The sequence below is a fragment of the Pseudopipra pipra genome, chromosome 2 (assembly GCF_036250125.1).
Source record: "Pseudopipra pipra isolate bDixPip1 chromosome 2, bDixPip1.hap1, whole genome shotgun sequence".
Classification (NCBI taxonomy): Eukaryota; Metazoa; Chordata; class Aves; order Passeriformes; family Pipridae; genus Pseudopipra; species Pseudopipra pipra.
Window position 1 is genome coordinate 23,636,194 of NC_087550.1, and position 26,663 is coordinate 23,662,856.

At 46.0% G+C, this 26,663-nt stretch overlaps 1 protein-coding gene across 2 annotated transcripts in view; it reads left to right on the forward strand.

Annotated features, from left to right (window-relative positions):
• Positions 1-16,229, forward strand: part of GAP43 (growth associated protein 43) — a 58,570-nt gene extending 42,341 nt beyond the window's left edge. For both annotated transcript variants that reach the window (XM_064644407.1, XM_064644406.1), the window contains exon 3: positions 10,252-16,229. In XM_064644407.1, the coding sequence (XP_064500477.1) occupies positions 10,252-10,340 (89 nt within the window). In that variant the 3' untranslated portion in view covers positions 10,341-16,229. The remainder of the gene's footprint in view (positions 1-10,251) is intronic.
• Positions 16,230-26,663: the final 10,434 nt, after the last annotated feature.

Consider the following 26,663-nt stretch of genomic DNA (forward strand, 5'->3'; position numbering starts at 1 on the left):
TGCACACCAGCTGTGCTTTTGAGAAATATTAGTAATATCTTTGATGCAAAGAGCTGGTGTTGTTGATGTTGCAACTGCTGTAGACAGTTATCAAGAAGATGGCTGTGGAAGGCCTGACAACAGGCACTTAATTAATTTCAGAATCCAATTTACAGAGCCTTGGTGTATGATGATGGACAGAAACAAACTAATGATCTCTAAATGAAATTTCTCCTTCATTTAAACACAAAATGGGAGGATGGCAAAGGGAAGAAAAAGAGACATTTTATGTCCTCTCCTTGATTGTAATTCCCTGCCTTCAGCTAGATCAATATCATTTCTGCTGGAGATGGAGTCTGCCTCTGGTTTCCATGGCAATGTGGTTGTTGGAGGCTTGCAGGCTCCATGAATCCCCAATTTATCAGTCTTCTAGGCCTTAATAATGGAGACCAGCAGTCAGGCAGCTTATGAATGGCACATGTCTTTTGGGCTGGGGGAAGGGAGGCGGGAGCGTGGTTTGTAGTAGGGGCTGCAGCAATTTGTTTTCCTGCCACCGGCAGCTGAAGGGGGAGGAGTACAAGGGGAGGAGCAGTGCATTAATTCTGGATGCACTGAAGGAATTTCTAGACCATTTTGCTGCAATTACAGAAGATTTCCTCCTGTAGTTTCTTTTCTCTGGACAGCTTTGCCAGGGAAGGGGAGGAGAGCAGCCTCACAGCTGGTCCTGAGTAAGGAGGTGGGAGCTGTAGGTGGAGAACCCAAAGGCTCTATCACTCTGCATGTTTCCTTCCTCTTCTTAACCCTCTTTATTTCAGGATCAGCAGTGCGTGAATGCCAGCAGTCTGCCACAGTTTCAGGTTCATTTTTATCCCCCTACTGATCCTACCACAATTGCCAGGCTGATCAGCAGAGCTGTAAGATGGGCAGACCTCTGAGGACCTGATCTGTCTGTCAGACTTCTGTCACTTGCTGGGCTATTCTCTGTGCATCTGCTAGGCCTCTCCAAATCCAAACCTGCATCCCCAAATGCTGTGACTTTCCTTCCCTGAATTAATTACTTTTCTAGGAATGTCCTGGCTGTAGAACAATCGCTATCAGTCACTTCAATAAGGTTCAATTGGCCTGTATCTACTCAGGGTATTTTCATTTCTTCTTATCTTTCCTCTGATTTTCCCTCTATAATCTCAGAGGGTAGTCGCTCTGAAGAGGCTAAAGAATAAATGAGTGTGTCTTACAAAGACTTTGTTCTTCTGTCCCTTCACATGCTCTCTATTTCTCAACCATCATCCAGAACTTAACCCAGCAAGGGAGAAAAGATGGGTGACTCAAAATAATGCGGTTGCATGAGATGGGGACATCCTGTTTTCCAACACATATGCCAAGAGCAGCTGTCAACTGTTATATTCCACAGCTGGAAGCAATTTAAAACCTCTATTCAAGCTGTTTGAATCACAAGGTATTTAAGGAATTCAAAAGAGCACCCTTTCTGGTCTCCAGGACCTGTGTGAAATCAACATGGGCAGGGGAGGAGAAGAGTAAAGAATATCTTCTGGGTGATTTCTTCTTAGGTTTTCCTCAGGTGAAGGAATGAATGCTTTTCTTCTACCTGCCTTCCTGTGATGGCTCGGGGAGTATTGCTGAGATTGCTGCACCTCCAGTTTTGGATTGAAATTAGGACTTCATGGAATTTCATAAATAACAGGCCCAAGGCATCACACCTATGAAAGTGTGGCTGAGTGCAGAATGGCTGGTTGAGGTGCTGGAATGAAAAGCCAAGGTGACTCAGCCTCCTGGGTACATCACTGGCTTTTGTGTGACCATAGCCCAGTTCTTCATACTTTGCTTATTCTAAAATGCAAATAAAAGCTTTTTCTTTCTTCACTGGGGTGCCACAAGGATAAAATACCCCCATGATTGTGAGTTAGGCTATTGTTGAGGTGATGAACTCCATATAAATACTTACATTGCTGGCTGCCTGTAGCATTCTGGGAAGGTTACAAGGGAGACAGCTCTTGATGTTCACAAAGGTGTGGGTTCATCCTAAATGTATGATCTGGATATTATATACTGTTATATCTTATAGGTCTGATACAAACTTGATATTGTATCTAAAAAGACTAGTACACTACCTTGCTGGAAAGTCAAGCAGTGGATAATGAAGAACTGTGATCCGAGTGTCTGCAGAGGCATCTTTGATTCCGGGTCACCTTTTGTGGGAGATGGAGGGGCTGGTAGCTTGGAATCGCTCCTGGAGGGAGCCTTTCTGGTTCATCAAGGCAGCTGAGCAACTGATTGTGCATCAGATCAGCTCTGACTCCAGCTGATGGCTGGGGACATGCTGCACAAGTCACTTCCCATTTCTCCCCTCCAAGGTCCCTGGCTGTGAAGACCATGGAACATTGGTAGGAGTCTGCTGAGGTCACAGCACCATTCTGCATGGTAGGAAGCCACTCAATACCAGTGTAAAACATCTGCCTCCAAGGCACTCTCATCTCCAAAGAGCTCTTTTACCTTGCCTTTGGCCACTGTACTACGCAGCCTTGCACTTGCCCACCACTTTCTGGTACAATAAAGCATCCCCACAGAAGCATTGTGACAAATCACACTATTGGCCAGGTGGGAGCACCCTGTCCTCCCCGGAGCTGCCTTTGCTTGTAGCTGTCAGAGTGACTGAGAGTGGCATTGTTAAAGAAGATCTCACTGTCTGAAAACCAAACCACTCTGGTAGACTTCTTCCAACTCTAGCTAGATTGAAATTGCCAAGTTATGGGAACAGTACACGGGAAGTTTGGGACAAAAGTGCTGGTAATAGGCAGCAATAACTGAATAGTCAGCAGTATGACTGTCATTTTTCTCAGCCTCCAGGCCTGCTGCATCCATGAATGTGGGAAGGAAATGGCAGTGGACGAAGGAAGAAGAGCCACTTCTTTCCCATTCTCCAGGGAGGAAAAATATTTGCAAATGTAGCTGTAACAGAGTTAACACCTCAAAGTCACAAGGAACACCCTCCCTTTTCTCTTCCCACCCTCTTCCTCCATCTCTCCCATTTCTCTGGAGACCTCACTGCTCCCTCCTGTCAGCCAGAGTTGGGGAGTTTCCGTGGCAACCCGGCAGCTGGTGTCTAGACACTGTGAAAGATGCTTTGCATTGGAGCTGTGAGCCTGACTCCCCTCAGCACCCCCTCCCCACTGCTGCGCACCCTGAGTATCTCTCCCACCACTCCTTCCCTTTCCATCTACTATGCACGTGGATGCCAATGCAGGGTTGGATTTCCATGGTGGTGCTAGAGGAAGAAAGGCATGAGGTGGGATGAGAGGGCGAGGAAATCCCTAAGCCACTGTCTCTTCAGCCTGACAAAGCGCAAAGGCATTTGGGGCGACAGAACTGGGGCTGGCTGTCCTCTGAGGATTCAGCAGGATCAGAAAAGGAGGCAGCTGTCCAAGCTTGGACTGAAGTTATCAGCCATGGGACTTGCAGAAGTTGTTTATTTTTCTCTCTGCTGGAGCAACTCAGCCATTCATACATGGTTCTGAAACAAAGGTGAGGTGGTCTAGGAATAGGAGGTTCAAGCTACTGCATATTCTGGCCATATTAACTGTTTTGGTTTAACCTTAACAGTCTGCTTTGCCTGCTTCTTTCCCTGGACCTCCTGCCTGCTACTTGCACTGAGGACATTCCTCCCCATCACGTTGTTGCAGGGTTTGCCAGGGGTATGCAGATCTCCCAGGTGCCATGTGCCCACCAGGACCCCCAGGGCTCACAGGAACCAGGTGGTACCCTGGGTCTGTCTGTAGCAAGTGAGAGATTCACCAGAGGTCTGGGAGAAGTCAATCCCCTGGACCAGACACAGTCACTCACTTGAAATATCCAATTTCTTCATTTCTCAGTGTTTTGCTGGGGCAGTGTAAGTCTGCCAGTTTTCAGAAGCAGTGAGTGGGGAGGGCGTAGGATCTTAGCACTGCATATGACGCATCGTAGGGCTGACTGCAATGGGCTAACATGGATCAGGAAGAGAATTGTGTAAGCAACAGCTCTGAACCTGAAGTGTGTCTTGTTTCAGCAGTCTCAGACCTACCATCGTCTGCCTGGAATAGGCTTCTGGCTGGCTAGAAGGACAGATGGATTGGGACAGATGAATCAAGCTGTGAAGCCTGGATCCAAATGTGGATCCAAATGTCATTAAAACTAGGAGAGGCTTAGGTCATTGATTTTAAATGGAGCCTTCCAGTGCTCCTTACCCTCCAAAAAAAAAAGTCTCTAAACAGAGTCATCTCTGGGGCAGATGAGATCTCCTTAAAACAGGGCAGGAAGACCCAGATTAGTATTTGGAAGCAAAGTGAAGACCGGATGAGGAACAGATTTTCAGATCCATCTCTGCCTAAGCTGTAGTTGGCAAAGGACAGAGAAAGGAGGGAGCATGAAAAACACTAGAGAAAGAGCAGTGTCTGCATAGATCTGGGCAGTACTTTAGCATGAATGCACAAGAGAGTTCTAGCTGCACAATCAATATCAGCAATAATTATGCAAACAGAGAGAGAGAGCAGCAAAAGCAAAATCCCTGCATCTGTATTAGAATCCCAGAGTGTTGTGCAATTTCTCTTCTCTTGGCGTTGGCTGTGGTAATTTAAAGATCTGCAGTGGAACAGAGACAAAAAGGAAAACAAAACCCAAGCCACCAGCCACAAAAGAAATGATCATCAGAGAGCTTGCTGCTACTATGGTCATAAGCTGATGACTGCTCTGATTTAATTAATCTTGGCAAGTCAGACAGGAGCTGGGCAGGTCCCAAGAGACAGTGTTTTACCCGGAAATCCACTCAACCTAATTTCACTAATGTAGGGCAGTGGAGGGACTTGGAGGGGAGCCTGCACACTCAGCCATTAGAGCACAGCGTAGGCAAAGGCAGCTGGAAGTACCACCATCCAGCAAAACTGCTGCTTGCGTGCCTGCTTCAGCTTTACAGCAACCAGAGCTGCATATGTTCCAGGCGTTTGCTCCCCAGCAGGGCTCACAGACATGACTCTCACCCTTTCCAGGAAATAAATGGAGTGCTGAGGAGCAGGAACTCTCTAAGACCCTATTTCAGCAAGGATCCATAGTTCATTCCATATTATTACTCTTCCATGGGTAAGGCTGTTCCCTAGCAGGTGCCACCTGGAGCTGTAGGTATGAAGCATCTCTCTGACACAGGCCCTACAGCCAGGAAGCAAACACATATCAGCCTGTCCCACCATGCTGTTTTATCCCTTAAACAATTCTGCAGTCACAGCTTAAGGTTTATCTGAGGCTGCCCAAAATGTTTCTCAACTTGGCTGATCCGCCCAGTGTGCTAGGTGGAAGTGAGATTGGTGGCAGCTCAGCTCACAGATGCTTGCCTCTTTGGCAAAATTATTCCATGCTACAGGATGATTTGGACTGCAGTGTAGCTTTCCAAAGACTGAAAAAAGCAAACTAAAATCTCAAAATTGTGTCAACGGGGGTGGGACCACAGGACTGGAATAACCAGGAACAGTGCAAGTAATGACTGGTGTGCATTAAGACAACTGTAAGGGTGATGATTGCAAGCACAAACTAGGTGGGGTTTGTTGATGGTTTGGGGTTTTGGTTTTTTTTAGCTTTTTGACCTAACCATTCTTGCTTTATCCTTCAGGACTGAATTTCTTTTTGGCCCCTCCTCAGGCTTGTTTTGCTTTATATTACAGCTTTGCCTCCCCTCCTGTTCTGTTTCATCCATGCGTGCACATCTTGAGTTCTCATTTTGTGAGTTTGGGTCTTTCCCTTTTGCTCTGTGACTGGAATGCTCTAGAACAAATGTGGATGTCTCCACCTTCACTTGTTACAGATGTAGATGTTCCCAGACTGCAACTCCTCTTGTCCTAAAGTAGGTATCTAAACAGGACAGGTTAATAGAGTCCTAGAAATGTGATGTTTATTTCCACTAATTAGAAGGGAAGGAGAGAGTAAGAAGATCAGCTAGAGATGTCTCTGTGTACATCTGCAGTTAGGTGAGATGTCTATCCCCTTTGACCTCAATTTTCTCATTTCATGGTCTCACCATGAGCATACTGATGCTGCCCAAATCCAGACTCATCTGAAGAAATAACTGACTGCTGTTTTGTCCCCTGCTTGTTTTGTCCCTTGCGAGGACACGGGGGACTCTGATCTTGCAGAAGGAGATCTCACAATGCTGGCATGTTCAGAAGGGAGGCAGCTTTAGATAGGTGGAAGTTTGGCTTCCCAGAATGAAATGCTTTTGTTTCTCTAGCAGGGGACAGCTTGAATTCTCATCTGCTTTTTTTTGTCAACAAAGTGCAAAGTGAATGTACAATGCCAAGGCTGTGCAGTTCTGTCTGTATAATGGTATCTGTCCACTACAAACCCACAAGTGCAACAGCCTAGAGTTCAAAAAACTGGATGATAAAGACTAGTATTGGATAAAAAGCAAAGTAAATAATATTCTCTCTGATGTATAGAATCCCCAGGATAGCTATCTACTAATCTCCCCAGGGATACCTTGCCTTCCTTTGCTGGGACACTGAAAACTAGGCTGGAGAAAACCCCAGAGAACAACAGTGCAGAAATTGCCTGCATCAAATAAACTGGTGAGTCAGATAAACTGTCTCACTGCTTGTCGTGAATCAAAAACTGCTATTAACTTGGCCTGATGTCAGTGGGTTTGTGATGCATTGCTCCCATTGCACAGAGCGAATCCTCTTCTTCTTACTGACGTGGTTTAGCAGTGCCACAGCTTGAAATTTATTTTTTTTTTTGTGCTGAATTCTTTATTCTTCATGATATTGCTTCTTGCTAAATTTCATTACTATATAATAACACCAGGTTGCTTCTTTTCCCCCATCCCAGAAATCAATGAAATGCTGCTAAAGCTGCTAGGAAATAAGACATAGCTTAGCAGGGTACAGTAGTACATAGAGTATTTTCCCTTATTGCTTCAACACCATGCAAGAAAAAAGAGGGAGAGCGATTCACTGAATTTTGTATGATAAGTCCTATTCAAAAAGCTAGACTTATACTTGTGATATCCACAGTCCATCATTTGGTTTTTATGATTCCTCTCTCTTGACTTGAATATGTGGTGAAGTGACTTTAAATTGTTCCTGCTGCTCCATAGCCTCAGAGTCAGTCCAGGCTCTTTCATCCACAGCAGAAATCAGTGCAGTTTCTGGGCTGCTTCAGCAGAGTGTCATCTGCCTACTGCTGTCTGCTCCCCAAAGAAGAGTAATGGAGACAGTGAGGCACCTTTGTGCAGTTCCTCTGCCAGCCAGGGATCTCTAGGCGCCACGGGCACTCCCTGGAAATCAGATTTGCCACTGTGGTGAGTTAACAGGGAACAAAACATGGCAGGAAACTGTGTTTAAACCTGCCTGCTTATCAAGCAAGAACAGCACGGAAACACTGTGATCTACCCCACAGCACCGAGGTTGCCAGCTCCCCCACTTTGAGCGTGACCAGATTTCCTGCCCATCCCTCCAGGACAACTGTCAAGAGCTTACTAGTGTAGGAGCAGGACCCCACTTTCAGCTGCTGATGCAACAGGGGCATCTGTGTGGCTTAGCGGTTCGTATGTCTTGGCCAAGGCACTCGGCAGCACAGCAGGTGTGCAGGACCTCCCAGCGTCTGTCTGTCCCTGTGCTTGCTGCGTTACGGGCCCGTCTCTTGTGCTGTGCTAAAGGAGGCTGTGGGATTGCTGGCTAAAACCTGTGCATATTTTCAGTAGGAAGATACAAAAAGTTTTAAACACAATGAAATACAGTGTCAGGGTTTGTGTTCCTGAAGCCACATTACCTATTCTTTGCTGCTCTTTCGCTTATCTTGCACATGTTGAAAAAAACCCAGAAATTCTGCTTTACTAGGATCTGTCTGTCAGGGCTTTATAAGAAACTAGGCTTTGCTGCTGGCTAACAATAGTCTTTTGGCTCAAATTTAAGGGTAGATGGTTGTGCATTGGGACTCTACTCTTAGCTTCATAATTCAACGTCTCCTCTGTGAATGTCTTGGAGAATAGCAGGATTAAAAGGACTCCCCTCCCTCCCAGGGATCAAGTCATTCAGGAAAATTAACAAAATTAAAAATTAACCCAAGCTGGCCTGCTTTGCCTTACAGTGACATTTGCATCCTATTTTAATCAGTAGCCTATTTTGTCTTTGATCTGTGGTGGTAGCTGTACCAGATGCAGATGGAGTCCCTGAATAGGATTTTGTTTAGCTGTTCAGTATCAAGGGAAGGAAAGTCCACAGATGTTTTTGCTGCCAGAAGTTTTGCAGGTGCAGTGGTTCAGGCCATTGGGATGTTCCCACAGAATTTTTTACCTTTTGGAAAATCAGCAGTCATAGTTTACTAAGATAAAAATTATATGAAGGTACAGAAGTAGAGTCTTTAATGAAGATGATTCATGGTGGGAAGTTACACACATCTCAGAGGTGATTCATAAGGAAGTGGTGCCTAGGAACATATTGAAAAGCTAGGCTAAGAGCAGAGGGGGAGTGGGAAGCAGAAATGCACCTACTGCTAGTATTGGAAGCAAATACAAGTCTGCCATCTGATGGCATCAAATGGACCAGGCCAATATGCACGAATGGTGTCAGTAAGGAAAGTTTCACATCCCAATTAGCATTCTTGCTGAAGCTAAACATGAGTATGAGGATGCTAATCCTCACAAACTAAACACTGACAAGTGCACATCTGTATTGTTAATCTGGCAGCACAGGCCATGCTGTGATTTTTGCATACGCCAACTAGCTGTGCCCCAGACAGGTCCCAGACACAGCCACCCCATTCTGGAGGATAAGAGAGTTTTGTGTTATGGACATAAGCTGTGTGGTGCCAGCTGGCCTCGGGGCCGGGGAGCAGTCCCTGGCCCATTTCATTTGCTGGTACTTTGTAATCTGATAGTTCATCAGAGAAGCCAGGAACTATCCAGGGACCCCACAGTCCTCTCTGAATTACCACTGGAGATACAGTGATGCTACAGAGGTATGTCGAGTGCCATCAATTCAGGTTTGTGTCATACCAATGACATGTGGTCTGTCCCACACCACCCAGCCCATCAGCACTGTTTTCTTTTCCCTGTTCTTTATGCCAAGTGTGGAGTGATGCTGTTTGCTTGACCTCTCCATGGGCTGTGTGTATGTGTGTGTGGGAGGGGGAGTCAGTGAGAAATGGGGAGAAATGGTGATGCAGCAGACCAACCACTCCAGTACACTAAGACCCTTGTGCTTTATCCTGCCTTACAGCCCTGCAGCCCTGGGTCAACCATCACTTTGTCCTGTAAAAGTAATCCACACAGTGCACGGAGTGTTTCTCAAAGAGGCCAGAGAACACAGTAGTGTACCCTGATCTGAACATAGTGAGAGCTGGTCAGTAGAAACTCAGAGGCAATTAAATCTCTCATGCTGCAGTGAAGGAGAGGTGTCTCAGGCTAAATGAACCCAGCAGTGAGATCACTCCAGCTTGAGGGGCACTCCTTTCGTTTGCCTTGTTCCTCTTGGCTGCCTCTGCCTTCCCCTGGGTTCTGATCCTCTGTCTAGTTCTTTGTGGGATTGTTCCTAGCATTAGTTTTAACTTCTTATGTGGATGGTGTGCCAGAACAAGGTGTCTGATTGACAGGCAGCTCAGCCTCCGGTTACACTCACTGCTTCCCCCCAGGGCAGCTTTGCTTTTGAAAGGAGAACTCAGAAAAGTGGAGAGATGTGGCAACCTCCTGGATGAAGGCTCCAATTCTTGAAGGCTAGAGACATTTCTCTAGATCCTCGTTCAGTGTGACAGAAGTCTGAGTTACAGGTTACAAAATTTTTCCCTCTGGGTCTTGCAGGCTTCAAGTGTTTATAGAGTTTATTCTTTGTGACCTCTATAAGTTTTGGCTGTAATTAAGGGACAACAATTCAGCAGTAGTTGGTGCAGTTAGTGGGTTCCATAAAAAGGTGTGTGATCCAGTTGGTAAGCCAAGAGCCTAATAAGTGCATCTGATGACATGAACAGTGGTTGCGTGGCACTTCAGCAGCAAGCAAGGCAGCTCCTTCCAGTTGCACATACTTTTTGGCTGAAGGTGTTTTGTGAGAGCTACACACTTGCCTGCTGTGCTGGACCCTGGTATGTTCTTTCCGTGCTGCAGAAATGCCAGGGACTTTGAGACCTGGGTCACTTTGGGGAGAGGGAAGTCTGAAGCCATGCAGTCCATTATGCAGTGGCTGTGTGCACATGCAGGATGCTCTAGGTCATGGCTGACTAACCCTGGACCATCTCTTTCCCCACTAGATGCTGTAGAAGAAACCAAACCTACTGAAAGTGCCCAGCAGGAAGAGGTGAAAGAAGAAGAGAGCAAGGCGGACCAAGAAAATGCCTGAACATTAAGAAATGACTCCCCATTGCCCCTCCCTCCCTCCCCCTATCCTCTATCCTTCCTTCCCACCCCAATCTTGATCTCCCCCCTTCCTGCTCACATCTGTGAGCCTGTCTGTCCCTCTCCCACTCCCACTTAAACCCTTTTTCTCTCTGTGTGGCAAACATTTAAAGAAAAAAAAAAAAAAGCAGGAAAAATCCCAGTCAAACAGTGTGGCTTAAACATTTCTTTGTTTCTTGGTGTTGTTATGGCGAGTTTTTGGTAATGATGATCCAATCATTTTGGGAAAATTCTTGCACTGTATCAGAGTTCTTTGACCTGGCGCGTGCGTGTGTCTGTCTGCCCACTGCGAGCGCGCTCTCTCTCTCTCTCTCTCCCTCTCCTCTCTCTCTCTTCTCCAAGTGTGTGTGTGTGCAATGTTACGTTCATCCGAGGAGTCCAGACTTACTGAGTGAGTTAAAACAAAAGAGGGAAAAAAAATTCTTTTCTTCCTTTTTCAATGTGATGGAATGAACGAAAGAAAAAAAAAAACAAAGACCCAACACTACAAACAAATGAAGGAAAAAGAATACTAAACCCCAGTTTGTTTTCAGAACTAAAACAACAACAACAACTAAAAAATGTGCCAATTAGCGTAATGCTTGGCTCCAGGCTCCTTTTTCAAACTGAAAATAATTCTAATAAATGAGAATAATGATCATTAATACCACCGTGTCGCATTTCTATACTGCTGTACATCCTGCTGGCCTGTGGTCTCTGGTTGGCCACTTCTTGCGTGGTCCAGCTGTGCTTCTTGGCCACCAGTCAGTGACTGACTGCTCTCCCTGGCACTGCTGAGGGGATTTTTAAGGGGAGCAGGCTTGGATTTTGAGCGAGATGTTAGCACTGACTAACATAAATAACGAAAGTTGCAAAATCAGTTTTTAGGAAAGAATATGATAAGTGGCTCTCTAGGAGACCTCTAGGCCCTGATTTGGAAAACTATGGTGACCTTGGAGAGATGAGCCTGCAAAGGGACCTGCTTTGATCCATGCTGAAGGTCTGACCCCTGCCAAGAGGTGCACCAAGGGCCATGAGGGAACAGGGTCCTGGGGCCTGAGCTTCCCCTGGCAGCAGGATAATGGTCACCCCTTTGGGCTAGAGTTGGAAAAGTCACTGCATAGCATAGTGTGGCCTTCCAAAAGTGTTCTATTTGGCAAAATAAATTGGGCCAATGCATTGAATAAATAGGCACATGGGCAGGATGAGGTCTGGTGGTGTAAGAGCCAGTCAACAGCACTTTGAGAAATACCTATTCCTGCTCCCTGGTGAACTCCAGGATGGTTCACTCAGCTCTAACAAAGAAGTTTTTAGCTGTCATTTATGGCCAGGGCAGAGCACCACATCCTAAATCTCCACCACTGCTTTCCACAGGGTGTGTGATGTTCCCTGGTGCATGTCTGCCTGTCCCAGTGGAGGACTGACAGATGCCAAACCCTAAGCCTGCACAGCCATCTGGGTCTGCTGCTCTGTTTATGAGCTGTGAGAGTGAACAGTTAAAATATATTTAGTAATAACTGGACTTTCATAAAAGCCCACTTATTGGCTATTATTGCTCTGTCACTGCCCTGATTATGATCATGTGCTTTCCCACCAGCTCTTGCATGATTTCCCGGCTGCATTGGCAGTGACAGCCAGCGTACCCTGCAGTGTTACTCTGTGATGCTGCAGGGCCATGATTAAATTGCCCTCACAGCAGTAACACCAAAAAGATGGTTATGCTGACAGCTCCAATGTCCCTTGGTGGCTGATGTCTCTTGGAGTGGCAGCTCCATGGCCTTCAGAGGGGCTGGCTGGCCCTCCCTGCCCTACTCGTTTGTTCTTCTCCATCTCTTTTTTGGAAACAGGGAGAAAAGATGAACAGTGTCTCCTCAGAAATGATCGCTTTGAACGTAGCCTGCTCACTGCAAGTGCCATCAAAACACGTCAGGATTCATTTAGATGTGCTTCCTGGCACTGTGTAGAAATAAGAGAGAGAGAGACTGGGAATATTTTTTAAAAGAGAGGGAAAGAGAGAGTGGGAGAGAGATTGGACAGAGAGTTTTAAAAACAGGGATTAGAGAGAGGAGGGGGGGGAAGATTTCTGAGTGGATAGATGGATGATAGGGAGAGAGAGGGGAGTATAGCTAGAGAAAGAAAGATTAGAGTGAAAAAGATGAGAGAGAGACAGGAAGAAATTAGATAATATGGAGCAATAGATGATTGATAGAGATAGTGAAACGTAGCTAGCTAAAGTAGATTAGACAGACTAAATAAGTAGAAAGATGGGCTGACTGACAGATAGGTATTGTGTCATACTTCATAAATGATATATATGCTAATATTCCCATGTCATGATGGGTGGTAAACCCTGAGACACCTTCCAGCCTGACCTCAATTCAGCAAATGTAGCGCAGACATCAGGCATTGCTTGGACCGTATGTCAGGTCTCACCACCCCGCCCGTTTTCTGCTGCAACAGCAGCAGGGGTGTGGATGGTGTCTGGGGAGGGAGAGCGCTCTGACGGACACGGGGGGCTGAGGCTTAGGGAGGAGAGGTGTAGAGTATGTTTGCTGTTCGTAGCACACAAGGTGCCCAGCCCAGCTCAGACATTGCAGAAACCCCGTGTCTCTAGCACTGAGTTGAGAGAACTGAGGTTCAGCTCTCAGGATTTGTGGGAGAGGTGTTTGGGAGGAGGCAGGAAGGAGAGAGCACAGTTTTTGTTTGGCTTTATTTCCTGTCATGACCATTTACAACAGTTTTCTTAAGGACTGTCTTGCCTGTTTCCTCAAAGACCATGTGGTCTCCCTGCTCTTCTGACTTCAGATGCCAAATTTTTCATTTTGCCTCCAGTTTGCTATTACTATTTTTAACTTTATAAGGAAATGAAAACTGCCTCTCATGTCTTCCTGGACATAGGCCTTCCTCCCTCCTCAAAAAATTAAAAAACTTTCTCTCCCCAGGGATGTTTTATCTTTGTATTTCGCATGTTGCCTCCCCCTTGGCTGATGGTTGGGGCATCGCGCGTGTTTTGTCACCGTTCGTAAGAACATACTTTGCCATGTTGCTTAGAGAACAAAGGGTTGGGTTTTGTGTTTTGGTTTTTCCCCTCCCACAAAGAAAATGGGGTATGTGGTTACCAACTGCAAACCGAAATAATTTAAATACTAATTCCTCTCCCTTGGTTCCAGTCTAAAATTTCTAGCTGTAACCAAGCACCCCTTATCTTTCTTATTGTACCGTGTCCTGATCCTGCCAGAGAGTCAGGGCAAAGAGAGCGTGAGAGAGAACACAGAGACAAACCCTGCCTTGAGCAGGCAGTGGTTTAATGTGTAATACACAAGATTTGTATAGGAAGCTGGGCTGTCTTCAGGGTACAGGAAGAGAGCAGAGAAAAGCATTTGGATTTCCTTGAGTTGCCTCCTCAGTCAGATTTTCAAAGGCTAAAAGGAAACAGCATAAAGGATGTAGCATGGGATGGAAACTGGAAAGAGAACAAGGGTGTTTGAGGAACGATTTTTCTAGCAAAATATCAAACGAGCTGAGAGCAGCAGAAGAGGCAGGAGGTCCCAGAAGTAAAGAGTGGAGCAAAGAGTAATCAGCAGAGTAGTTGAAGTTTTTCTACTAGTCCTGATGTGACAACCAACAGTAATTCCCCAGGGAATATATATCTCATTCTCTCTCCCTGAAGAGAATATAGCTTTGCCTGGAGGTGTCTGTGGTTGTTATTTTATGTATGGAAAGGGAAGGGCATGTCAGAGTGACTCACACTGGGAATATTGTGCCTGACCTCACCGTGCAGTGCTGTGGAAATTCAGGGTCCAAGAGGGGCTTTTTCCATGCCTCTGTAGTAAGACACACCAGTGACCCACAGCTATACTGAATGCTCGTACCAGCTGTAGGCCAGCTCTTGACATTTCACTACATTTCACTAGACTAAGCCTTGGAAAAGTGAAAAAAATTTCAACATAACCCCCACCTCCTGTCAATGCAGTAGATCGTTCGCATGGATTTGGTTTGCTTTGCAATGCTTGTGGCATCCTGACTATCTGCACTGATAGCATATAAAACCCCACAACCCTTGCAGTAGTTGCATCAGCCAAGGAGCTTCCCAATGAGCCACATTCCAAAGGGAGGGGAAGGGCATTCTGCTAAGATCCCTTCAGACCCAGTGTTTTCCAACCCTAAACCCTAATGCAGCCCCATGAGAGGCCTTAGCTAGAAGTAACTCACCTGTGGTGACCACATAAACACAGAAGCTTGGGAAATGTGTGAAAGAAATGGCCATGACTGAAAGAGAGGGATTTAAAAAAAAAGAAAAGAAGAAAAAAAGGAAGAGGGAGTTCATAGCAAACTCCCCATGAGAGTTATTTCTTTTTTCTTGTGGTCTCCAAACAGCAAACTAGCACTTGAGACTTTTTGTCTGGTGTTTGTCATAGATGTTTTCGGAAGGAAATGGAGTGGCTGTGGTTTGCAGAGGTGGAGGGAAGGGTTTGAATGATTGTTTTTGTGGTCCCTCTTGGCTAAGAAGTCCGCTCGGTGGTCACCTGCAGCTCAGCGATGCCAGAAGTGGCGTTGGGGGTCCTCTTCCAGGCCTGTGCTCAGATTCCCTGCTTTTCCGCATTGCCACATTAGCACTTTCACTGGATATTTAGAGCACCTCAGGACTGGTTCTCCTCTCGCTCACACCGGGGTAACTCAGGAGTCGCTCCACTGGAACCAGTGGTGTTAATCTGGTGTGAAAATAGTGCGAGAGGAGGATTCAACTCCTCGGGGGGTAATTTCCAGGTCCCCGAGGGGGAAAAAAATCAATGGGAGTTACATGTCTAACTGCCACTTGTGCCTGTGAAAGTCTGCCCCTTATCTACCTATATGTATATAGGGTACAGTTTTCAGAATAACCTAAGTGACATGGGCACTTGAGAGCACACATTTCACTGGCTTTCAAAGAGATGCAAGTTCCTAAGGCCCAGATGCTGAAGGATGTCCAAACTCCTCTCTGCAGTGCATTTGGGGGTCTCAGGCCTGAAATTCTCCAGTCATTTCCCAAAGTGGAGCTGAAGATCATGAGTCATTTAGGTGGTTCTGAAAGCGCTACCCTCTATCCATTTTTCAGGGTGTTGATCTCAGGTCATGTGCGAGCCTGCATTCTTACCTACAATGCTTTATTACTACATTCCTCTGTTGAGCAATATTTGAAAGAAGAGGTGAAGGTTGAGATTTGCAGAACAGGCTAGTGACCCCAGTGGCTCACGTCTGGAGTGCCCAACTTGAGAGACACCTCACTGGGGTCCAAGCCACAGGTCCCCTGTATGCTCTGAACATCAAGATTCATGTATTACACACCCAGAACCACTGGCCACTTCCAAAAAATAAATCCCAGCCTGAGACCTAGACTACTCTCACAAAAGAAAATCCCAGGTGAACCGTTCACTCAATAGCTTGGTTTTTCTGCTCATGCCTGTTCCCAATGAATAAAACACATCCCTGTGCATCACCTAAGCCCTATTTTGAGGAGTTACACTGGCATACAGCTGAAGTAACACAGTAGTAAATCGGGGCCTGAAGAAGGTGGCTACAGCCTAGAGAATATCAAGAACTGTGACGTGTCTGGAAGCTAATAAGAGCAGAACTTGACGATTAGAGCGGCCCATTTCCGATGCTCTTGTGTGAGGATCTGGAAAGAGTCTCTCACTCATTGTACTTGTGCATTATGAATGTGTCCATCTGCAGAGATCTAATGTACACATATGTCCTGAATATTGTCCTAAGGTTGCAAGCTTCAAAAATGAGCAGAAAACATTCCCGAGAAGTGAGAATAATACAGATGTCTGTATTTGAAAAATTGGTTCAAATAAAGTCTCTCACTTATAGATTTGTGTAGTTGCGTGCAATTATTTGCTCCTGGAACAGAATTTTCTCCCTTGTGTAGGATTTCAGTGCTTTTACAAAAAAATCTCATTCCGGTCTCCCTTGACCTTCTCAGTCAAGTCCTACTACTGTGGAAAGAAATGCCTTCTACTTATTCTGTCTGGGAAAAAGCTGTGTTAAAATGAAATGGTGAGGTAAAAGGCCTGGTATGTTTTTACTCTGCTCAATATCCATTGAGGTAGAGGATATAGGCCTGATGGAAGTTGCGGTCTCCTGTGCAAATTTCTGAGTATTTATGTAAAATGACACAGATATCCCCACAGAGGCTCTTGACCCCAGAAAGACTGGCCTGTAGCTGACTGGGTAGTGCCTAAATACCAGGCTGAACCGAGAAAAGCTTTTCTTTGGCACCATGGAGCTGCAAAATGTCCACAACCATATCTGGGCCTGGGATGTTCCAACTCAGGGAATTTGCTTGGGTGTAGAAATGGGAATGTGGGTCACTATCCAGTACTGTTTAAGAAAAAATGAGTACAAAATGGAATAATTTATTTTTTATTTTATTTTTAGACAACTTCAAAATCACAGAATTGTTAGGGTTGGAAGGGACCTCTGGGGATCATCTAGTCCACCCTGCCTGCCAAGGCAGGGTCAACTATAGCAGCTGACACAGGATCTCGTCCAGAAGGGTTTTGAATGTCTCCAGACAGGGAGACTCCACGACCTCCCTGGGCTCTCTGTTCCAGTGCTCTGCCACTCTCGATGTAAAGAAGTGAGGCAACCTTGCGCAAGCGTACGTAAAGGTATCAAATTCCTCATCGCATTTAAATCTTCAGTAGTTGACTGGGAAACTCCAGAAATTTTTGATATAGAAATATATATTTCAACACCTAAGAAGTCCCACCAAGTTATTTTCCTCAGTATCAGCTTTGTGCCAAGTGCAATGAAATATGAACAGAGCAGCAATTGCTTCCCAAGCTGTGCTATGCTGCTGACTTAATGCTGTGCTGTATCTGTCAGCAGCTCAAGAGCAGAGCTGAAATCAAGCATTTTGATCACATCCATTCATCCCAGGAACCTTTGCAGCCACTATTTAGAAATCACTTGCAACTCATCTCTGAAATACAGCAGCTGGCTTAGCAAGGGCACAGGAAAATTCATGATGAGGCTCCAAGGAACTGCCTGGGAAACAGAGCAGACCTCAGCACCTCACATGGGTTCTGGACAAAGTGCCAATTTACAAATGACACAATTAGATGTCTGTATTCTTGCATGTAATCATCAGTTGCCTCATGGCTTCTCCAAAAAAGGCGTGGATTCCATCTTGTGTGCAAACAAATATTTAGCATTCAAAATCAAGTGGTTTCAATTAGCCTCATCACTAGATTGCAGAGCTCAACCCTGGCAGATTGACTTTGCTTCTGTGGGGCAAAACACCTATAAAGGGGCAGTCAAGGACCTCTCTCCAAGTAAATGGTTGTCTTGAGGTAGCAAGGCTGTCTTGCACTCTTTTATCTGCTACACAGAGGAGAGGCAGGGCAAGAGGCTGAACAGTTGTCCCATGGGACGTGTGTCAGCTGAAACAGCCTAATGTAAATCTCCACCAGAGTCTTTCTAACCAGGCACACAAAGCTCGTTTTGCATGATTTCCAGTGTCACACTCTTGCCACTGTGAGATAGAAATAAACTTTCTGCTTGAATTGTAGAAAATGACACGACTCACCTTGCGTGTTCAACCCCCCGAGTTGCCTCTCTGCCAAGGTGAACTCCCTTCAGATATCTTCCCACATTCATGGACCACACCGACAGCCTTTCCCCAGCTTATGAGATATGTGCAAGCGACATGTTTCCTGTTCCTGTAGTGATCCCCTGTCATAGGAGAGAGACTGGGCTGGGGAACACTTCCTCTCCTTGGGGAAACTGCAACAGAAATTTCTGTTTTTTCTGGTTTTTGAGAATGCCAACAGCTTCATGGCAAACTTGCCACCTTCACTGCTCTACTGAGGTCACAGACAAAAGACCAGTGTTTCTCAGTCACTCAAATTTCTAAGTCTGCTCTCCTTTACCCAGCAGGGAACATGAAGCACTCTGTTACATTTACAATCTCCTAATCTGCCACACTTTGCCCTGTTTTACCACTGAATGCGGAGCTGGCATCCAATCTGACAGAAAATGCTCCCTTGTTGAAGATGATCAGAAAAAGCCAAAAGAGAATTTATGCACTTCGGTACCTAAGATCACTTTTTTTTTTTATTAAAAATGAAACAATTTTTTTCTATGTAGGTCCATTTTTCTATATTAAAGAGGAAATAATTTTCATCTAGCTTTGCATGGAATGGTGAACATGAACAATAAGAGAGACAAGGAAGTAACAGCCCAGTTCTCTCAGAGGAACACCACTGACTCTGTAGCTGAGAGGCAGGGTTTGCAGAGATGTGGTTGCTTGTACAAGACAAACTGCCATAGCTGCAGAAACAGGCTTGGGGTACTTGAGCCTCTGCAAATGCACCAGCCTACAACACAAGCTGGGTACAGGGAGAAAGGCACTGCTTAATTTAATTACGGTAGTTGATTAAGCAAGTTATGAGTAAAATGTAATTATCACTTCAGGAGCAGTGGGTGGATGCTAAGCCAAGAGAAAGACAAGGTTTATTTCTGTGGTGCAAGAGAGGAATGGTACAGGTCATCTCTGGCTGGATAAGGAGGAAGGGTTAATTGGGGTGAACCGAAAACTGTTGGTGAGGTCTCTCTCTGCTTTTTTTGTCTTGAGACAGTCATGTTCTGAAGGGTTTTGTGGCCATCCTCAGGACCCTGACCCAGAGAGGGTAAAACAGTTTCTCTCATTGGAGGAGAGGTCTAATGGAGAGGGTTCTGTATTCCTCCTCTACACTGGGTTTGTCTATTCTTGGCCATTTAGTCAGCCTGCAGCTTAAGTTTCAATGAGCTTCAGTCAATCCCTGTCTGTGCAGCAGCTCATTTCTAAGTGTGGAGATGATTTCACTGTGGGTGCTATGGGGCAAAGTCTTCTTCATTGTGTTTGCCCACGGCCTCAACCTTTCCTTCTTGGGTCTCTCTCATTTTGAGGCAGACCTGAGCAATTTAGGAAAAGCACAGTGAAAGCTAAGAAACTGCCACATTTAGTGGTGGCCTAAGGGGGTGCTGGTGTCTAACAGGGGAGACACTGGTGCCTTTGGATGTGGAGGACTGATGTTCCTGGAAACCATGGAGAAGACATCTATGAGGAGCAGCCCTGTGAGTGATGACAGGTCACCTTCTCTAAAAGTCACTTAAAGACCAAAAGTCAGTTCCTGGTTAAATGGCAGCACCCGGTGAAGGGGTGAGCAGTTTCTGTGTGCTGGCACTTTGGCTTCCTTGACCTCACCATTTCCCAAGGGCAAAGAGAGAGGAGACCTACACAGCTGTGGACTGTCTCCCTCGGGCTCCTCTCTGGGCATGACAGCCAAGCCTGGTGCCAGACACCCCACATGGCATGTCTGGAGTTGGGGCTGGAAGAACAGGGTGCAATGCAAGGTGCGTGGTCTTGAAAAACCTCGCATGCTGACTGGTCTCTAGGAAAAAGTCAAACATGCCAAGGGCATCACCAACCCATCTCACATCCAAGGGAAGGGTTCAGCTCACGAGCTCCCATGTAGCACCAGTGCCTGGACTGTGGCAGGATGCTGGTGACTGGGAAGGGCTGGCTCTGCCTGCCCATGGCAGGACAGCCATGCTGCTGGACTGCTGGCACGTTCTGCATCCCAGCCCCGTGCTGGTGGAGAGACCATTAATAAGACTTTCCAGCCTGTCACTTCCATGCTGAATCCTTTGAAAGCTGCACTCCTCTGGGCCCATTAGAGGGAGGAACTGTCTCTGTTGAAACATATGGGGCTGTCAGGCTCTGTCTGTTGCTCTGAAAGCTGCCGCCGCTCTGGCTGTTAGCTGACGGGGGTGGGTGGCAGCCGTCTTGAGGAGGCTGTGATGAGGATGGGGGCTTGGTAAGGGGCTGGGGGAAGATGGCAGGTGAGCTGGGAGGGAGGCTGGTAAACAGTGTGCTGGTAGTGTACTGGTAGCTGATGGGCTGCTGTAGGACACTGGGATGCTGGTCAGCTCAAAGGGAATCTGGCATGTTATGGGCTTGATAGGGGGAAGAGGACAACTGGAGTAAGCTGAGTGATGAATATCAGGTAGCCATGTAGGGGTAGGCTGAGGCGGCAGGAGATATGGCTGACAGCAGAGTAGTTTGGGCTTGTCTGGGGAAGGAGAGGATGGCAGCAGTGCTGGGTGACTCAGTGGGGACACTGGAAAAGGGAGACTTTGGAAAGCATCATGCAGTCACATGGTGCTGGAGTTTCTTATTAACCAGCACACCCGCCCCTCAGCTCCATTTGTAGAGACTGAAGAGGATTTAATGGAGTCACTTGACTTTTTGCTCTGAAATATTCATAGGTTTTAGCAGTCCATTTCATGCTCACCTCCTTCTCCATTAGCGAGCATCGAAGAGGGACTGGGTGGAAAGTAGGCTGCTGTGGTGCCGGGGAGACAGATAAAGGGACCTGTGCCTCTGACCAGGGACCACTGGGAAGCAACCCGCCCCTGGGCTGCTCCCTGTCCCTCTCAGTAGGTCTGTGAAATGACTTGAAATGAGCCCTGGGCAGCATGCACAAGGTGGTGATTAATACAGTGGGAAAGGAAGGAAACCAATTAAGTAGACAGTGCTGTGTGGAGCTGCTGCCCCCAACCCTGTCACAGAGATAAACCCTTGTCTGTCTCCCTGCCCATCTTCATAATTTGCAAGGCCAGGAGCTCTGTAAGAATTGCACAGGCTGACAAAAATGCCTGGAGGCAATTAGTTTCCTCTTTGCCTTAGCACTAATGCTGTGCTAGGATACAGGGAAAGTCCAGAGCTTCAGTGAGACAGTACAGAAGCATGTTGGATTTTGGATGCCCTGTCTGTAGTACTTGACACAGCAAGGATTCGGCTGGGAAATGTGAAGGAAGGGTGTAATAAATAGTGCCATTTCACTCTGTTGTATGAAATATCCCAGAAGATCAGGGCAGGTGGGATATCGGAACATTTTCCAAACCTGTTGGATTCCTGTTAAATCAGACCTCTAATAGTCTAACTAACTGATATGGCCTCACCAAAGTCTAGAATGAAATAAGATTCTAGTGAAAGTTGTCCCTGCCCAGGGCAGGGGAGTTGGAACCAGACAATCTTTAAAATCTCTTCCATCCCAAGCCATTCTATGATTCAGTAATTTTGGAGGTGGAGAGAAATACAAGTGTCTCTGCTCCAGAGTCAAACCTTTTGTGTGTCTGTGTAGCAGTCACATGCCTAAAGCTTGTAGCTGAAAGTCCTAAATAAATTTTTATCAAAGACTCCATGGACAAGAGTAAGGCCTGGATAATGCCCTATGAGAACAGTCTGGTCTTCCACCAGTGATAGATATCACAGCAAAAAGTACAAGAGATCACAGAGATCACAGAATCACAGAATATGCCAAGTTGGAAGGGATCCACAAGGATCATCAAGTCCAACTCCTGGCCCTGCACAGGTCCAATCCCCAAGAATCATACTATGTGCCTGAGAGTATCATCCAAACAGTTCTTGAACTCTGTCAGGCTTGGTGCTGTGACCACTTCCCTGGGGATCCTGTTCCAGTGCCGAACCACCCTCTGAGTGAAGAACCTCTTTCTAATACCTGGATTTTGAATAATAATTCTCCACCTTCTGGGCATGAGTTTCTCAACAAGGGGCTCTCAAGTTCACTGGGCTTCTCTCTGCATTGTTACTCTGATGAACAAGAAGAGCAAAATCTTCATGCTAGTGAGTTGTTCATTCTGGATGACAGAAACTGAAAGCAGGATTAGGAGTGTACAAATTGCTGTGGTTCCTCCCTGCTGGATTAAAAACCAAAGCAAAGTCACAGATGCAACAGCACCTATTTATTCTTACTCTCAAAACACTTATCAGGCTGCTTCCCCTTCCCTCCCATGCACATAAACACACACACACACACACACACACACACACACGTGCTCACGTGTGTCCTGGGAATTAGATGTTTATGCAAGTATTTACAGGATGTTCCACATCTCTCTGAAATGATAATCAGCATGCCCAGAATCAGCTTAATTACTAAGCATTCATCATACGCCCACAGGATCTTTCTCAGCAGCTCCATGCAGCATCTCTATGAATGAGTCTGCATGTTTTTCCTCCACTGCCAAACGTGGCTCACGATCAAGAGCTTGAGCCCTTACATCTGAGCTGCTGCGTTGTCTGGTTATTTATTTATTTGCAGGAAGGAAGAGACAAGTTTGTAAAGCAGCAGCAGTACATGAGCAGACACAGAGAGTGTCTCAGGGTGAGACTTGGCTGCCTCTGACTTTTTGCAGCACTCCATGCAGGATAGAGAAATGAATGATCCTAGTTTTAAACAAGCCAGATCAGAGGTTTAAACATAGTCTGGTAATTAACTCTCTCTGTAGAAAAGGCACGAATCAAGAATCTAAGGACCAAGAAGTGTGAAACTATGAAGTTTCACATGGGTTGCACCCTGGCACACCCAGGTGCTTAGCAGATGGACACTTCCTGGTTTAGCTGAGGCAGTCAGAGGACTCACTGCTGAGGAAAGAAAAGAAAGCACTTTCTGAGGAGGCAAAGTGCGTTGCTTGTAAGAAAGAGCACCATTCATAGCTGAACACAATTTTTCTGAAGGATCTTCTGGACTGATACTGTGCACATCTGCAAAGATTATGGTCATGTTTTCACTTTCAGTCAGCAGACTTTATATCAGCCCCACAGCAAACAATCCCTCATGTAACCTCTCAGATGATTTCACAGAAGTGCTAAGCACACATGGAAGAAAGATTCGGGCTTCCCCTCATCATTCTGTAGTTACCATCTGTTAGCATGACAAGGTCTGGACTCTTCAACTGTAGCTGACTTCCTTTCCTTACTGCTTTTTTGTGGAGCCTGGGGACCCCAGAACTCAGAACCAGGGGTTGGCAGAACCTGTCTCTACTGTGCTTGCCATCACATGCCAAGAAGTCTCCATTTAAAATACAGATCCTGGTGTCAAATATGCCCTGAAACAGAGACATAATCAAACGAGCATTTTGATCTGAAACAGTGGGGAAGATCCCAAATACAGGTTCACTTCTCCATCCAGGCATTTTTACACAAAGGAGGTGTGAACCTTCTTCTCTGTTCATACAGGAAAATTCTAAAATGGCCAGAAAACATTTTGCCAAATCCTCCACATGCCAATTTATTAGCTCAGACCCTTTTTATAAACAGATTTTGTTCACACAGGCACTTGGCTGTTGATCGCCATCACAAGTAAATAAGGAGCTCCATGAGCATTTGGGTTCCCAAGTAGCTGGTCAGCTCTAGCTATTCAAGTTTGTTGTTAGCAATGCCAAGACTTAAAGACTGTCTTACATTGCTGGTGAAGCCTCTAGACCTCAGAAATCTGCCATCCTTATCATCACAGCATTTCTATCACACTGCAGTCAGGAACTGTCAGTACTCTTATCAGTATTATCCTCACAACCCCTGGAGCACCATGCAAAGGATGATTATGACAACACAGGGCTGTGAAGGCTTAGACCCTCCAGACATTTTGCAATATCTACCTCCTGATTGGGCAGCAGGACTTTGATGCTTGCCCAGGGGCACGGGAAGAGGCTGTGGCAGAGCACACAACTGAGCTCCTCTCAGGATTTCGGGCAGATCAGATCAGTAACTACTCTGCTCCGAAGTATTTATTCTGCAGGGAATGGGATGGGAATATAACATACCTTTAAGCCTTGTTAAAAATACATGCCATGAAGACAGCTGTCTTCTCAGGCTAAAATTGTCTCCAGGGATGATCTCTGGGGAATGCCTGTGTAAGCAAAACACCCATCAGGGAAAAGGCTTCTTGGGGCCCTCTCTGTAGGTGAATGCTCTGTTAAGTGAAATGCCTTGGGAGAGCACGTACCCGCTCGACGTGCTGCTGCCTCTGTCTTTCCCCAAATAGCGCATCCCGTGCTTGTGGCTCTGAATACGCTTGTTGTAGTCACAGAAAAGTCTGCACATGTATGTTAAGAATTTCTTTTAGTTCATCTATATTAAGCTTGTGAAACCAAATTTTAAACTAGAAACACCTTTTTAGCTCACTCAGCTGCTCTGCGCCAGCTGAGCTGTGCACAGAGCCATGGCACTGCACGTGAGCACAGTCACCCCTTACACTTCTGTTAATATCCAGGTTTAAATGCTACTGTCATTCAACCGGCAGTACAGTGATGGCCACCTGCACTGGGCAGCCTTTGTCATATGGTGACTAAGTAGCTGGTGCAATAGGAAAAGAAAATGAGGATTTTAGGAAGTCTTGACATAAGGAAGGCAAAGCACTACTGAATAAGTGACTGGGGGTGGACAGCAGCAACCCATAGCACTGCAGGTTTTGGAGATGGGGCAGCCAGAGAACCTTGTAGCCTGCATGGCAGTCACAGCAAAGCATCCCTGTGCTGCTCAAAACAGATCAGCCCTGCTTTCTGATGCTGCTGAAGTTGCTGGAGGAGAAAATTAGATTTGCCTTTTGTTCAGCCAGCCTCACGGAAAGCCTTGCTCAGTGGCTGGATGAAAAGCAGAACCTGCTCATGGTGCATGCATTTGGGTGTTGGCTCAGTTGAGAGGGACCCTGAGAGCTGTACCTTCTCCTTTCACAACTGGCTTTGTGCCTTGTGCTGGGGTAGAGGCGCTGCATCCCCACCACAGAGACATCAGCCTCCCTCAACAACTATCTCTGCTGCCCTACTTGTGATGCAGAAAGCCATAAATGATGGCAGAGATCCTTGGGACCTGTGCTTTGCTAAACACGGCTCAAGACCCATGATGCATGTGTGTGCTTCCTTAGGTGACTGCAGATGCCTCCCAGATATGCCCTGCCCTTGTCCCATTTTCATCCCACCAGGGAATACCATGGCACATCCTGACGACAGGCAGCTAAAGAAGGGGGCAGACTGCCCTCCTTTCCTCACACTAACCATATTGTATTCTGGCTGGTCATCTCAAAGGCAGCTCCTGTAACATTTTCTCTCTGAAAGGCAGTGATGCTGGAGCAGCATTCACATTTATGTTCCCATAAAATATTTTTTCCATAAAACACTTTTTTCATAAACGGTGGGACAGATTGGAATCTGACACGTTCAGCTGTCGCTGGATGAAGGGAAGAGCAGAAGTGACAGGAAATTTTTAGGAGAACTATATTAAACTCTGTGTAGGATTTTGATTTAGTAGTAACAGTAACATGAAATTTGAGCTGATATTCCATTATCCTGTTTGCAGTGCACTCTAATAGCATCTCCATTCATGAAACAGTTCAGCTCCTGTCCTTTAGTGTTGATCTATTTGTTTTGCTCTAGAGCAGGTTCCAAACACATTGAATTTGCCTTCCTGCATACTTATGTGTATAGGAAAGAGACAACACCTTTCCAGGCTGCCAGCCTTATATTTGCATGTTGGATCCTGAGAATGGATCCTCCCAACAGTATGTTATTTCATATGGGTGACCCTCTGCAAAGTCTTTGTAAACACTTGGTCAGATGTATTTCTTCTCCCATCTTCTGGAGTAGTGGAGTGCAATGTGAGCAGATAGGCGACCGAAAAGAGAGAAAATACAAAAAACTGGGGTAGGAAAGGGCGGGGGCTGAGGAGGGAAACTCATTTTCTATTTCCATCTGACCAGGTCCCAGTGACCCATTACAAGTGCGTGACTTGCCTGGTTTTGCAGAAATCACGGTATGCAGTCTCACTGGAGGGTTGCAATGCCTCTCCCACTAAGCCTGTCTCGAACTGGAAATCTTTTGTTCCTTTTGGCTCTGCACTCGCAGAGTCAGGCTGTACAGCCAGCACCCAGGCAACTGTGGAGCATCTACCAGTGCACAAGCATAGGTGCCATGTTCTCCTTGCCCGTATTCCTGAAATCTTCATCCCTTCTTGTTGGAATTTATAATAATGGGTCTCACTCTTTACTGATATTTTCTTAGGACGTCTGCAAGGTGAATGCAAAGTGCTATCAAATCCCAAGGGTATAATTTTTCCCCTACTTTCTGATGGCATTATAGATAAATCACGCTTTACAGTGAGTTCAGCCCGATTTGTCTCCCTTCCCTACTCCTTTCCTATCAGATACCGAAATGCCTCAACCTCCTTCCCTCATCTCCCAGCTCTTGCAAGACGTGCAGCTTCTTGCAGACAGCCTCTTTCTACACCACTGTTGAGTTACTAAGCAGCGAGATAAAAGGTTCTCACCTTCATAAATAATCAATGTGGGCCAAATGGCTTGTGCTTGCTCAACAAACTCATGCATAAGAAACAGAAATGGAAGAGACAAACACTAACCCTGCAAGGAAATTAACCACCTAACACCAGTAAAGATGGAAAAGA